The sequence below is a fragment of the Siniperca chuatsi genome, linkage group LG14, assembly GCF_020085105.1.
Source record: "Siniperca chuatsi isolate FFG_IHB_CAS linkage group LG14, ASM2008510v1, whole genome shotgun sequence".
In the NCBI taxonomy this organism is placed as follows: domain Eukaryota; kingdom Metazoa; phylum Chordata; class Actinopteri; order Centrarchiformes; family Sinipercidae; genus Siniperca; species Siniperca chuatsi.
In genome coordinates this window covers 7,943,821-7,959,249 of record NC_058055.1, presented here as the reverse complement: position 1 = coordinate 7,959,249, position 15,429 = coordinate 7,943,821, and the positions used below count along the sequence as shown (strand labels likewise).

Genomic DNA, 15,429 nt, shown 5'->3' with positions numbered 1-15,429 from the left:
CCCCCAGCGAAGTGACATTCCATGTCCCTAGAGCCAGTTTCTGTGTCCGGAGATCTGGTCGCCGAAGCCCCTGCCTTCGACTGCCGCCCAGATCTCTCTGCACCGGCCCCTTACGGATCCTCCTGCGGGTGGTGGGTCCACGGGAGGACGGCCCCACGTCGCTCCTTCGGGCTGTGCCCGGCCGGGCCCCGTGGGGAAAGGCCCGGCCACCAGGCGCTCGCCGTCGGGCACCCACCCCAGGCCTGGCTCCAGGGTGGGGCCCCGGTAGCGCCAATCCGGGCGACGTAACTGGCCTTGATTTTAAATAATCCATAAGGGTCTTCTGAACCGCTCTTGGTCTGACCCGTCACCCTGGACCTGTTTGCCATGGGTGACCCTACCAGGGGCATACAGCCCCAGGCAACATAGCTCCCAGGGTCATTCGGGTACTCAAACCCCTCCACCACGTTAAGGTGGCGGTTCAAGGAGGGGGGATATGTAATTGTCCTCAGTTTTCTAGTATGTGAGGAAAAGTGCAGGTGCTGCTTTGCCATGACTTCTAACGCCTTTCACAAAAGAATTGTACCGTCAATTCTGATCCAACAAATTCAAGTCAGTGATGTCGCCTGTCATGTCATTTGTTTCCACTCCTTCAAATTCCACTTCCACTGGTTGGTTTGGTATGGTTTTCTGAACAGATCCTAGTTTAAACTAAAGTGAAATTTTATACAAAAGTGCACATCAGACCTCTTTGGAATATTTCTAAGCACATGACGTCTTTTTACCAACATTTTCTATGTTTTCATATGGTTTAATGGCTCATCTAAGGGACTGAAAACAATCCGATGAGCTACTTTGATGATGCAAGCGTTCATGTTAATGTTCTTGCTTTGAATATTTCAGCTTATGTTGTTCCCAACTGGGCATAGCTGTATTAATAATTATGACCCTGTGTGTCTCTCCCCATCTCTTTCTATGTTTCTCTCCTCTCCCTCAGGAGAATATGTAGTGATGACAACATATTTCCATTTGAAAAGGAAAATTGGTTATTTTGTGATTCAAACCTACCTCCCGTGCATCATGACTGTCATACTGTCTCAAGTCTCCTTCTGGCTAAACAGAGAATCGGTTCCTGCTCGCACTGTATTTGGTAAGTGCCATCTTGTATTTATAATACAACTAAAAAAATGCACTAAATGATTAATTGAATAGGTTAGATAATGTGGTGGAGCTTTTAAATTATGAGGTAAGAGCAAAACAAATGTGCAGAGCTGCATTGTCACATGATTCAGCAAACTGCAAAACAAGTGGAGGGTTTTAAAAAAGGTTCCCCTTGAAAAGTTCTAATTAACATAACGATGCACAAAACATAGCTTGGTGCATTAGGTGCACATGGGCATGAATGAGTCATTTTTTCCAAAGCTTTTATCACAGTATTGACTTTCTCCTACCTCTGTAACTACAAAAACAAATTAATCAAGTCGATGCAACGTTAGAAAGTATAAAGTTGGAAAAGTGTGTCAGCTGATAGACGAGGTGTCGCATCTCTCGAGGAGGATGTTCGGCTGCTTTGTCAACTATATAAACAGCCAGCATGGTTTGAAGTGTTATTACTCACTGAGCTCGAGGTAATTTAGAAAGAACCAGACATCAGTTTTAAAATATAATCCCACCAACGCTAGCATGGACTCTTAATAAAGGACAGATCCCATGTTTGCAGTAGTGGAACAAAATAAATCAGTTAAGTTTCAAGGATATGGCAGAGGATCAAATCCTCACCATTTAATCTTTAGCCACTGTTAATAAATTTAACCAAATCCAAACTTTCATAGGAGTATCTTATATTTTACAAACAACAAAATGCTAATGCATATTATAAGAGAAGTAAACTGCATATGTGTACTGTAAATAATAGATTAAATGTGTCCATTTAGCACCATTCATGTTAAGAACATTGTGTCTGCTTAGATCACCTAATACTCAGAGATGAGATGTAATTTGCCCTTCCCCTTCTTCTTTCAATTGTTATTGTGTTGCATAATCTATGAAAGTGACCCTTAACCTGTGTTTGTTGAATAATTAGAATTTTGATTTGGAAATGAAACAGACATGTACATGACATAGCACACATTGTGCAATAGATGTTGAATAGCATACAAAGCAAGGGACAGTTTTCATCATGTTGGTGTTCTTCTGAATAACCATGGCTGCTTCGGTTCCACACACACACACGCACACACACACACACACACACACAAACTGACAAGAACATTTTTGCTGAAACTCATTTCAATCACATAAGAAATTCAGTTTTTAGAGAACAATTTCCTTCGTATGAGTAAAGGAGATGTAATCAGTGTCATTTTCAAGATTTAATGCCCGATTTATACCTGTATTTTACTTAAGTATGGCTTCATTGATATTACAAGCACCTCCATGTCCTCAATTTAAATAGAAACATAGCACACTGTTAAAATGTTATATATATAATATAGTCAAGTTATGCAAAATGCAGTACCAGAAAATAAACCAATCTCTGCCCTTAAAGAAAGTAAATAGTTAACTATCAATCTTTTTGTCACAAATTCTAATTTCTTTGTTTTGCAACACAATACTCTTTTTTAGAGCCCACAGTGTATCTATTTTTCATCAGATGAGATAGGTTGGAACAGGGGAAGTGACTGCTTTTATGTGGATGGGCGACCATTGTCTGACCCACATTTCATTCCCAGCAGCACCGAATGTAAAGGCCAGGATGTGAAATAATTTTCAAATTAGTTTCGAAGTTTATACGCCAAAGGATTTAAGGAATTTACAGATGAATTCATTTTGGTAGTATTTTAGTTTTCACTTTCACATGTTGGAATTTAAAGTCTTCATTGTAGCCAACCTTTGCATATACTGTAGCTGTGCACTTGAGATGGCTTGTACTAAATGTACACAGGACAATATCATGTCTGTCTCTGTGTGTGTATAAGGTAAAGGAAATTTAGATTTTTTTACAACTTGGGTCTTATTGACATGATTTTTAATGGACTTCTATTCATTGTTTTTTATTGTAGATATTTTGGACCTTGCAACTAGATACAGCTTTACAAGGGCATCTATTGATGCCAGGAAACACATGCGTCAAACTGGTTTGAACAAAAATACAGCCGAGACATACTTTATAAAGGTATCATTGCATTGAGAAGCTAGTTCCTTGTAGTTGGAACCTGCAAGATTGACGCAGCATATTTACAATGTTTATGCACCATTGAATTTTGTTAGTCGTATGTACCTCTACTTTCTGATTTCACACAGTAGATTATGTAAAATTGAAGCTCTGCAATGCAGTGGACCATCATTTAGCTTATATCTTTTAACTTTAATTCTATTTTTTAAGCCCAAAAAACAGTTATTCAGATGTTTTAGCTAAAATGTTAAAGCTGTCTAAAGTTTTTCTTACATGGCCCTAGTAGACACTGTTTTAAAGCTGCACACGGCTTCCCGGCTTCCAAAATCTCTAAAAAGAAGTAAGTAAAATGTTTTCACAACTGCCATGATGGCAAAACCTATGCAAAATTTGACCCAAGCTGTGAAAAACTGAACTTTCCTTTAAGTGTTAGCTTAGAAAAGAATCTATTTACTGATGTTTTCATTTCATCCTCAGGGGTCACCACTGTCCTAACCATGACCACCTTGAGCATCAGTGCTAGAAACTCCCTTCCTAAGGTGGCCTATGCCACTGCCATGGACTGGTTCATGGCTGTGTGCTATGCCTTTGTCTTCTCTGCCTTGATTGAGTTTGCCACAGTCAACTACTTCACCAAGCGCAGCTGGGCATGGGATGGGAAAAAAGAGGGAATGGAAATAAGGGTGAGTGATTCTTATTTATTTTATTTTTTTTAATTAATGGATATGACACGCCTGCCTTTTCGTGCTGCGCCAACATTAACAATCACAAACATGTCATCCTAAAAAACAAAATGCAACACAGTTTTTCAGAAGGGAGTCTCTCTCCGCCTTTTTCTGCTTATTAAATTCCAGATGAATCTTTTGATTCGATAACCTTGTTAAAATACTATATATATATAATAAAAGTTGCTCAGTAAGTCCTCATTTTACACTGGAGGAGCAATGAGGGCAAATTGCACTTTGGAAACACTGATAGAAAGGTCGCTCCTTAAAGCAGCCCAGTGTACTCTATAAAGACTATAAAGAGAGATTTTATTTATTCATTAACAGCCAAATGGAACAGGGACAGAGGGGCAGAACAGTGAGAGCAGAAGGGGAGGTAAACTCCCAGAGACACTTGCCCTGATTTATGATGGCAGCATATGTTCAAGTCTCATCCTAAAGTCAGTGTAGGCTTATTCTCCCCAGAAAAGATGGCATCCTTACATCTAGTCTGCACATTATAGACACACTGATTAAAAAGTGAGTGTGCAGCTTACACATTTTTAGTTTGTCAACATTCTGGGCTCTTTGTGTGTTGTTTATGAGGATATAGGACGGTGAGTGAATTTGCGTCAAGGTAGGAAAGTAGAAATACAGATGGATACTGAGCATTTTAGCACAGTCGTTTTTTTGTGCTTGACTCAGTTTAAGAACTGGATTATTTGAAGGATGCAGGAGTCTTAACAAGATGCTTTTCTCTGAAGAAGTCACATAAATAAAACCTGATCAGTTCCTTGTGATAACCTCAGCGCTTAATTTTACCATGATTTCTATGATGTTTTATTACTGATCACATCAAATAGATTGGAGGCATGAGACCTTATCAGAGAAGCAATGAGGAAAAGGAAAGTTCTTGGTCCTGTGCTGAATGTATGAAACACTAATTAATTTAGCCTATACCTTCAGGAGAGGCTAATTCATTCCAGTAATGAAAGGAATAAATGCAATATTTTCATATTTTCATATGACTCACATGATTGACAGAATCGGGTGTTGATAGCCTACTGTGGTTTGATTGACAGTGCTGAGAAGTAAACTATGAAATATGCATGTTGTCAGTTACCTTAGCAGATCCTTGCATGGTATTGAGAAGATATCAAAAAATAGCATCAGATTTGATTTTGTGTACGATTGCAGAACCAAATGTGGGGTTTACAAAGTCACACTGATTACTGACACCAAGAGAGCTGGCAAACACCACCATATATTTGCATTTCAGATGTTAGAAACAGAAGTGCAAGAAAATGTATACCTTCATTCCTTTGCTTTATATTAAGTTACTTTCAATGAGCTTAAAACCTCCTTTTAGGAGAAACCTGGTCAAGATGGCAGCACAAAAACAGTGTTAAAACAAACAAACAAAAACAATACAGACAACATAAGCAGGCTAAGGCAAATTAGCCTTTATATTCTAAATGGATCGGCACATATGAAGAGTGGCAATTTACAAAAGAAGTATGGCCTTCTGGGTTTGGTGTTGTGCTTTTGAATAATGTGAAAATCACATTTGAAACATTATGAAACTGTCCTAGTGGTAAGTAGTAGCTAGGTAACAGCTGTTATATTGCTGCTAGCACATAAAATGCTGGAATATTTCTATCAGCCACAGAGACAACATAGGGAGAATTGTATTTCTTCTACTGCGACAGACAGGGCCACAAATCTATTTTCTGCTACTAATGTACAAACTGTTTGACACAATCAGTACAGCCTTTCCAGTTTTTTATAGCTTGACATTTGGTCTTCTGAGTGATTGGCAGAAATACATATTGCTGCCACAGAACTTTTCAGTCAGTGAGGATAATTTGCAACGTTACATTGCAGCAGGATGGAGGATTTTTTTCTTTTCCTTTTTTTTTCTCTCCTTTTGATGCCTCATCTTAATGGCAACAGCCTGGGCTGCGTTCTCAGGGGCTGTGCTGAGCATGCAGTTGTCATGATAGATAAAAAAGAATGGGGTCACAGAGGGAGACATGGCACTCCCTGCTAGAATGAGCTACTGGAAAGCAGACTACAAATGCTTATTCCCCTTTTAACATGTTTACATATAAAATAAAAAGGAACCTATAGGAAGAGAACATATAAGGAAAGAGTGTTTTTCAGGAGAGAAGTTTAAGCTCAGTAAGCCCTTTTGAAAATACCGTCCCCAGTCATCAGAGGCTGGGTTTCAGCCATCACTCTTACCGGAACCAAATGATGACTTCATCGCCCCCAGGCTCCTTCTTTTTTAGGACTGAAATGGTGAGCTGTAGACGAGTCAATGTGCACTAATTTACCTTGCTGGTTATGGAGCTTCTATGCCATTTTCTTCCTTTTTTATCAACTAACATTCTGTTTGACAAGTGATCTGCCTAATTAGCTCTCCCCTCACCGGCTGAAGGTGTGTTTATTACAGAAATGAAACAGTGGGGAGTTTGGTTGGAATGAAAGTCTGCGTGTTCTTGGCATTTCATGGCACATGATTGAACACTACTGTGTTAGATATTATGTGCTGGTTTCGTCAGCAGGAGCACTGGTTCATTGTGTGGTGGGCTTCACTGCTAGAGCACAAGTGACTACGGTAACTGACATTTTAACACAATAGTTTGTTAGAAAATGGTGGAGCCACAGCCTGTCATCATTCCTCGCAGTCACATTTCAGCATCACACTGCTACTCACTTTACTGAACAACAGGGAAGTTGCTACGGCTAAGTTTGCATTTTTGTAGCTAAGTTATGAATGGAAATTTGGTGTACTCAAGTGGAAAAACACAAACCTGAGCGGCCATTTCTGGACCCATCTTGTTAAGTTTTTTGATGAGAAGTTTTCCACACCTTTGATGTTTAAGCTGGAGGTGTTGTTCTGCACGATTATTTGGTTCTTGGCAAGCTTCCTCTGACTGCTGTGACTATAGGAATAACCTCTGTAATATAGCAAGATGAAGTGGTTATATCTGACTAACCATCCTAAACTATGTTTTTATTGCATATTAGCACCATCAACCGGAGATGCAGAGATTAAGTCAGTTCAGTGTTGCAGTATAACAAATCAACTTTTTTGATATCTGGTGAAAAGCAGATGCATGTTTGTAAGTGATGCGCTGCTTTAGGAAGTGAGTCTGAGTGGGACGAAGAGGAAATGGAAAAGAAAAACAGAAACAAGTAAAAGGAAAGAAGAAGTGTTGGGAGGAACTAATGTTTGCTTTGATTCTGGATTACAAAGCCTGTTTAATTAACACAAATTATTAACCTCTAACACAACCTGCAGTGATGAGATCAAGGCCACATCTATAACTACCAGATTTACAAAAAAATGGTCATGTAAGTGTCACTAAAAAAAATACACACACACACACAGGGCCACAAACAGGAACATTGTGGCTCCCTAAACACAGTCTGCATGCTCATATACCCACATCCTCACATACTTGAGGCTATTAAATATGCCAACACCTCATCTCCAATCTTAGACAGGGACAGACTGTCACACGGCTCAGTTACACGCACACATGCACACACTGAGCTCCAAACAGCAGGACACAGCAAAGCACAGTTAGCCCCAGGATACTTAATCGCACTCATAAAGAAATTCTGATGCAACAATATGCAGAAGTTACAGAGACAAGGTCAATAGATGCATTGTATTCAGGGGGTATTTGTGCCTGCAGCTAGCCAAATGACTTTGAATAGTGCATAAGAATCTTTGGCCAGAAGCAAATTATGTGCTGCGTCACATTAGGTTCTTAAAAACATGCACACAACCCAATGCCACATGTGGTTTCCCCAATAATTAGACCATATAAATTACTGCAGAGGACAGCCAAGCTAAATAGTGATAGAAAATAACTTTGCTTGGCTCATTTGTCAGGTTACTGGGCAAAGAACATCCCTAGTGCCAAGGACTGAAGAGTTTAGGGGGCTATGATTAAGGTCATATGAAACGTTATAGTAGTCATTCACTTTTCCTGCTGATGTAAGCCATTGCTGTGATAGAGGAGGCTCGTGGTGGTGTTAGATGTGGAGGAATCGATATCCTGGGAAAGTATCTGGTTATCCAGGGGGCATGAGTGCGACTCTTACTCTCCTGAATTAATTGCCATGAGATAGACCCCTTCAGGCAGCGACTTGCCATTTCTGTTTAATGCAATCAACTGTCTGTGAGCTTTGTCATCTCTCCACAATGCTTGCTGTTTTTGCTGAGGAGCTTGAAGGATTGTCCTCCTCCTATTGTCCTGCTCACTTGAGGAGGAAACACAGATCACGCTGAACGTGTTTCCTCCTCAATCCTGCTGCTCACTTCAGACAGAACGACTTAATGACATCATTGTGATACCTACTGCTAATATTATTCCACTGCTTTAACATTAAAAAGTGGTTTTCCTGTGCTTAATAGTGACAAGGTGTTTTAGTTCAGACATTGAACAAAAAGAGCACGACTTGTCACATGTAAAACCGTTTTTCTGCCTCCATTTGTGTGAGTGTATGTGAATATCGAGGATAAAGACCAAACAAAACATTTGGTGATGAGCTGTGTGTGGAAAGAGATCCACCGTGAAGCATTTTGGAGGAGGGTACATTAGTTATGCTAATTTAAAAGATGGAGTCAAAGGAAAAGGAAGGAAAATTAAATCAAGCTGAAAAAGTAGAGCAAAAATTAAAGCTGGGGCTCAAAGCAAAAGCGAAAACAGGGAGCATTGAAAGCGAAACACTCTGTTACACGACACACAGCGCTTATGTTTTGCTGTACGTCTTATAAAGTGGCCACAGTGGGAATGAATGGTGTGAAGAAAATAATCCCAGTACAGGTTCACACACCGCATGCCACACAACTAAAACTCTGCCCAGTGATCAATCTTGGTGCCCTACTTGTTCTCTCACATTTAGCGTGTGCACTGCACTGTACTCTTTTAGGCTGACAGGATCCTCTGGTCATGCAAGTTTAGCTACAGTATCTGAGTGTACCAATTTAGCAAATAAAACCCTGTCTCCCTGTGCGATTTCAATATGAAAGACGGTCTAATGATTTCTCTCTAGTAGTAGAAGAAGGCAGTTTCTCCAGCCAGCTTTATCACATTCAGCCTTTGTCGTGTTTGTTTTATCGCAAGCTGTTTGCCTGAAGAGGCCTGGCTGCTCTCATTGATACAGTTTGTCAGACATGTTTTCAGGCAGCTATTTTGCTTTGTTTCTAATCCTGCTCTGTGCTGCTACTGTTAGCAGTATCAGATGCCAGTCCAGCCTGGTTCTGCAATGATGCTAAATATAATTGTTCCTATTTCCGCACTCTTAATTTTACCAGCCTAATCATTTTGTCATGAATTTTTATCATGACTTTTTTTCTGCAATCCAGATTTGCATGATGCAGATTTGAATTGACAATATTAGTAGTGTAAAATGTTCAAAAGTACTTCCAGCTAGATACTGATGAATAGAGTATGTAAGATGGGTAATTTTAATATAATTGGTAAACTTTTTTTCTTTTCTACTTTTCTTTTCAGGAACCGTTTCAGGCTAACATGGCCAGGATTAAAGATATGGTTAGGCTTTTGTTTTGTTCTTGTGTGTGTCGTGTCTCGTGGTGTTGCTTCTATTTCCTCTTTATGAGTTCAAATGGAAGTATTGTTGAGTCTGGTGCTTCGCTCCTGACAACCTTTACTTTACTGCCTTCTTCCTTTTCAGAGAAGAGAATCTGCGACTCTGTCCAAAAAGGCAAACAACACCTTCAACATTGTTGGAACCACCTACGCCATCAACGTAGCGAAAGACCAAGGTTTAACAACCATTTCCAAGAGTGCCACAGGAGCATCGGCTAAACACCCCTATCTCCATAAAATGGACGACCCCTACATGGAGGCCAGGAAGTCCTACAACCGTGTCAGCAAAGTGGACAAGATATCACGCATCATTTTCCCAGTTCTGTTCTTCATCTTCAACCTAGGCTACTGGGCCACATATGTCAACAGAAAGCCCGCTATCATGAAGGCAAACAACCTAAACTGAATTTGACCAAATGCAAGGCTTGATCTGGTTTGGTTTGGATGGTAGACAGGTTTGCAAGAGGCCAAGTCCATTTCATCTTATTGTGTGTGTGTATGTGTGTGCGTGCGTTTTGTGTGTCTGTGCTTTCTTGAGAGTTTGATATTTTGCACGTCTGTATAGATGGAAAGCAAATTTTAACATACAGTAGATCCACATATAATAGTGGACTTTGGAGGGAGCACATTCTCACATCAGACTGTGTTTGTGTAGCGTTTATTTTCTCCCCTCCACACTTAGCTCTGGCCCTGTTCCCTGAGTAACCAAGTGTTCCTTTGCTGTATCTTGATTGCTTGCTTTTGTAGAGTAGTCAAAATGTGTTTTCACTATGTTTTGACATGTTTGCGCTTTGCTTATAATAAGTTAGAGCAAGCATGCCTTTGAAGTTTTCAATGTGGCTCATTACCAGTGATAAGGTTCTGACATATCCATCGAGTTAACATGCATGCACGTACACACACAGACACACAGTGATGCATCAGAAAACGCCAGAAGAGCCATTCCTTGGTTGCTTTACTGTGCTCTGTTAGCCGGGGGCAGCCGGAATAGTTCCATAGGAACATCGTTAATAATCGTCAGCGTCTGGCCTTCAGCTCACGCTGGATCTCAACAGACCCACTGCAGTATCATCTGGAATTGCTTTTGTGTCTCATGGGGCTGCCTGTACATTTTCTAGTCCAGTGGCTCATTTTTGTTTTAAATGGCTGAGTATGTTCATTGACAGAGAAGCTATGTGCCTTGGTGAATACACACATGATACAGAAAAAGGCTTTGACACCCTCACACTTGCATTTATAGCACACATATGCACAACGGTCTGTGTGTATATTACATGCGAACTGGTGTCCACAGGCTCTGTACGCTGCAGTATGTGGCATGCCCCACCCACGGCCCATGGGCATGGGCACCGAGTGTAAAATTGCCCATTAGCGTGGAAGGTTAACAGACCTCTGCCTGTGAAAAGATGGGCAAAGCAAAAGAGATTAAAGGATCCAGCGTAGTCCAGAATAATTATCATGTGCATTTATGTTTGGTTCATGGTGTGGCGTCTCCATGAGCCGAGCAGTCAAAACAAACTACCACCATTACCTCAGACTGAAGTCGAATTCTGAATCGCAGTTTATTATACGTTTTCCATGGAAATGCAAATAACACTACATGTTTTATACATTAAATCATACCAGACACTCTTTCGTTCAGTATATCGTGGGCAGGCACCCTGGTGCCTTTATTTCTTTGTTTTCTCTGCATCAGTCACTGTAGCTATTTTTGGCTCTATTATGATTTTCGGCATTTCTGCCTTGTCAAAAGCAAGATTTTGGTTCATGTTGTACTTTTGACTTTTTATACTTGATTGTGTAAAGTATATTGGTGTTGATTTGATTGTCTACATATGCTGTTCTGTTTTTGTGTTTTGAAGTAGACAACAAAGGCCAATATGTCACAGTCATACAGTATTTCTAAACAAATATCAGAAACACTATCATCACTGGAGACTATTATTACTGTCAAAAAATGTCAAATCGGTAAAAAGAAAAAAGATTAACTGATTTCTCCAACAATAAAATTTTAATCTAAATGTAATTGTTGTGATCACACTGAAGAGCAAACTAATGGTCAAACTGATTATTTTTCAACAAGTGAGTGATGGTTTGCAAATCAGATTTGTCTCTAGCTATGGCAACTGTCTCCAACTCTTGTTTTCCGTTTGTTAAGTGACATCTGTATTTTTGCTATGTGTGCAATTTGGTATGTGTTTATACAGATGCTATATGATTCTAAAGCAATTTCTGTTGCTTTTTGCCAGATGCACTCTGGATATTTTGCATTATCTAAATTATAGACTCTTTGATGACCACCAAGCATAGGAGAATGAGTGAACTGTGTTGTGGCCTCTTTAAAAGTGTGTTAATAACACAAACCATGTACAATGTATCAGTCATAGGTTAATGCATGACAATCTGTACACATGTATGTCTGCATCCTCCAATAATGGTGTCTGTCACACTGAAATAGGGCTTAGTATCAATGTTTCAGTAGTTCATCCCAGTTATTCATCAATTACCTACTCATAGTCTCAGCATAAACACACTTAAACTCCAATTATTTGTGCATATTGATGTGATGCTAATAATTTACGGTTGGCACAGAGTTCTTAAAGTGTTTTTACCCTCATTTGGTAGCCCACAGATTTTAGGTTTAATTCAGTGTACTAACACACACACACACACACACACACACACACACAGAGTTGGCTCTACATCTATCTAAGTTACAAACATTAAAATATAAAATGAGGAAAGAGGAAGTCAGTTTGGAAATGGAAATGCATGGCTACAGTAACTACAATTCTTGATTTAGCTCCCACCTTGGAAAACACATTTAGGTCACATTTCAAACTAGTAATCCAGGTAAGATCAGGCTCTTTCAAGGATAATTATTCTGTTTTGTTGTTCATTATTCTTCAAAAACGAATGAGCAATGTATCAGATATTTATTTCTTATTAATTTCATTATGATTGAAAGTTGTGATGGGTGGTAAAAAATGTTGACATTGTATTTAATTATGCATTGTAGAAGACAGAATCTTTTAACCATTACATCCAATCAAAACACGTGTCAAAAGTCCCTAGAGAACACATTGTTCATTTCAGCCATCCAGAGACTTGCAACACAAATGGAACAGCATGAGTATCTCCTGGTAAATCATTTTCAAATTCAAAACAATACACACATTATAAACTCAAACAATGACTGGACCGACATGATGAATCATGACACTATAAACTCTGGATGAGATTTGTGAGAAACTCGTCAATTTTTATAGTCACATCAAATTACAAACCAGGTGAACGTTTTAAATTTTTAATACTTCCACATATTTTTCATCACCATAGGAAAATAACAATCAGACTGCTGACAGAATTTGGCTTTTTGAATCAAAATATTTCATGATCTGTTACACTGTTACTGTGAGGACTATTGTGAGGCACCTTGTGTCCTTTACAGACTTGATTTTTATAATTTTGTCTCAAACAAACTGATTCATGGTACACATCTGCTGAGGGTGTTTAATGCCTGCTGGCTGCTGCCAATTCAGGATCTGATGACACAGAGCGCTAATGTTTATGCATGATTCCTCTGAGTAATGTGATCGAGGTACTCTAGGTAAGTAATTATGAGGAGCAGCAGTTGCTGAGTATTTGAATTGAATTTGTGAAATAACTTGCCTCAAAGACCAACATCCTCTGAGTGACACAACCCTTCTCAGTCATAAATATCATCAATATGCCCATGCGCCTTTAGCCAGTTGACATGATTAGTATCTTGTATAACGTGGTGACCAAAGATGCATTCACATGACAAATGCATGTTAGGACTGTTCAGTAGTGTAAAAGAATTCAATTTAATCCCATCCACATTCAGAAAGCATTTTTGTGGGTGAAATCTATCAATACTTATATATTTCTATACATATTTTTAAAATTCTTGACAAGATAACATGTGCCCCATGAATGTATATGACCAAAATATTTATAGAAAGGCAAAAAAAAAAACATGGGTACATCTTTCAGAAGAAGTGAATTTTGTCAATATCTTACTGCTGTATCAAAAATGGTTTACCAGGAGATTTGTTTAGAGTTTGATCTATTTCATTTGTGATATTACTCTTGAATGTAATATATACTTAATCATTCAAAATTAGTCATTAGTCATTACTGTATATTAATACTTAAGTCTTGCATCAGACAACTACTTCAACCCATTTCCCGATTGGTCAAAATTTTTAAATCATTTTTTTTTTATTTTTTGCTGAGCAAAATATGCAGAATTACCTTTTTAATTCACATATCTTGTGTCTTGGGTAGCAAAAAAGGGAAGAAAAACACTTTCAGAGCCACACAACCTCTGCCCTCTGCAGCTGAAGTACAGTAGAATCTCTGTCATCCAAACTGCTCAGACTGATGCTCATAACAAACAAAACATGCAATAGTGCAAAAATAAGAAATTAATGATCATTTTTAAAAGAAGAAATTGTAATAAAACAGTATTTTGCATGTACAACAGGCATATTAGGTCAAGAGTTTGTGGTAATTCAGGATTTTTTGATAAACAGGACTCTACTGTATTGTTGCCATTTAGCTTTGGTTAGGATTGTGTTATTCTTGTGGTAAATCTTTTCCTCACAGGGCCAGAGTTAACTTCAGCAGAAACATGTCATCCTATAAGATACAGTATATTAAGAGTATATTACTATAGGAATATATTTATGCTATTCAGTACAGCATTAAATATTATATGTTTTATACGACATAACCTCTACAGCATTGATGCAAATATCTTGATGGGTAGAAAGCCGTAGACAAATAGATAAAGTGAACAAATTATTATAAACTAAATGGCAACAATTCTAATCGCTCAGAATAGTGTAACCAAGTTGTGAATTGTAGATATTGTGAAATCAATTCCAATCGTTTTTGTGAATATTGATATGTCACATCATTTATTTTTACATCTGATAAGTATCGCTGTCTTACATTGATCTCTGTAACACTACGTGTTATGGTATTTTAAAGACGTACAGTAGAGATAATATTCATCGAGCTACTTACAAGATCAGTACCTTGTGTGCACTTTTCAAACCTAACTGTGAATTAGCAGCTGTCTGCAAGCAGAGTTGTACACACTGTGTTCTCTCTCCAGCAATTTCACTGCATGTCCCTACGCATTGAGAGATCAAAGACTTCCTCCACAAACACAGCTCCGGGAACATAGTGGACTTTGTGTTTTTGTTGGGAAGTTGCTCTCTACAGTATATACTCAGTGACTGGACTCTGTATGTTGGCCTCTCTTGTTCATGTTCTTACTGTAAGAGATGTAGCGACTGGAAATGGGGATTAAAAGGACGTTGTTTTTTGTCTTGGAGTTATACAGCCCTTCTTGGTCACATTCAAGCCTCAGAGGTGCAAATTTTCTGTGCTGATGTTCCTTTGGAGGCTCATTTGAAAAGTATTTTTGTCTGATTCTTTTGTCTGTGCATGCAAGTCATTTTGTCTGTGGTGTTTACACTGTGATTTGTTAGGGATAAAACCAAGCAGTACAGTGTGAGGACATCCTACAGGGAACAAAGCAGGTTGCACACAATCAAATCAAAGCACAGCCAATTAAAATGTCTCATGATAGTTCTGTGCAGTTTGGCATCAACATATACAACTCACAATATCTAGGACTATTGTACATTATACACAAAACAGGTCAAATAGGCAAGGCACAACATAGAGCTTAAGATGTACACATTTTCATAAGCTCACCATTTATATTGTGCCTGGGTATTACAGTTACTTAACATTTGATTCCTGTCCACCAGTAATTCATCATCCAAATAGGTTTCTGAAATGACAGCAAAAATGTTTATCCCAAAGGTATTTTAAGGGTCAGGATGTAAGAAATTGAGTTTTCCTATGAAAACTGCTGGTAGAAACATGGTATAAAGCTGGA

The 15,429-nt window shown here is 38.8% G+C and overlaps 1 protein-coding gene across 3 annotated transcripts in view; it reads left to right on the top strand.

The window, feature by feature from the left end:
- The window catches only part of gabra3 (gamma-aminobutyric acid type A receptor subunit alpha3), a 93,048-nt gene extending 78,192 nt beyond the window's left edge, over window positions 1-14,856 (top strand). For 2 of the 3 annotated variants that reach the window (XM_044223232.1, XM_044223231.1), the window contains 4 exons: window positions 977-1,129; window positions 3,632-3,837; window positions 9,393-9,431; window positions 9,574-14,856. In XM_044223232.1, coding sequence (XP_044079167.1) covers window positions 977-1,129; window positions 3,632-3,837; window positions 9,393-9,431; window positions 9,574-9,894 — 719 coding nt within the window. In that variant the 3' untranslated portion in view covers window positions 9,895-14,856. The remainder of the gene's footprint in view (window positions 1-976; window positions 1,130-3,631; window positions 3,838-9,392; window positions 9,432-9,573) is intronic. The other variant, XM_044223233.1, reaches the window with a different exon arrangement.
- The last annotated feature ends 573 nt before the right edge of the window (window positions 14,857-15,429 follow it).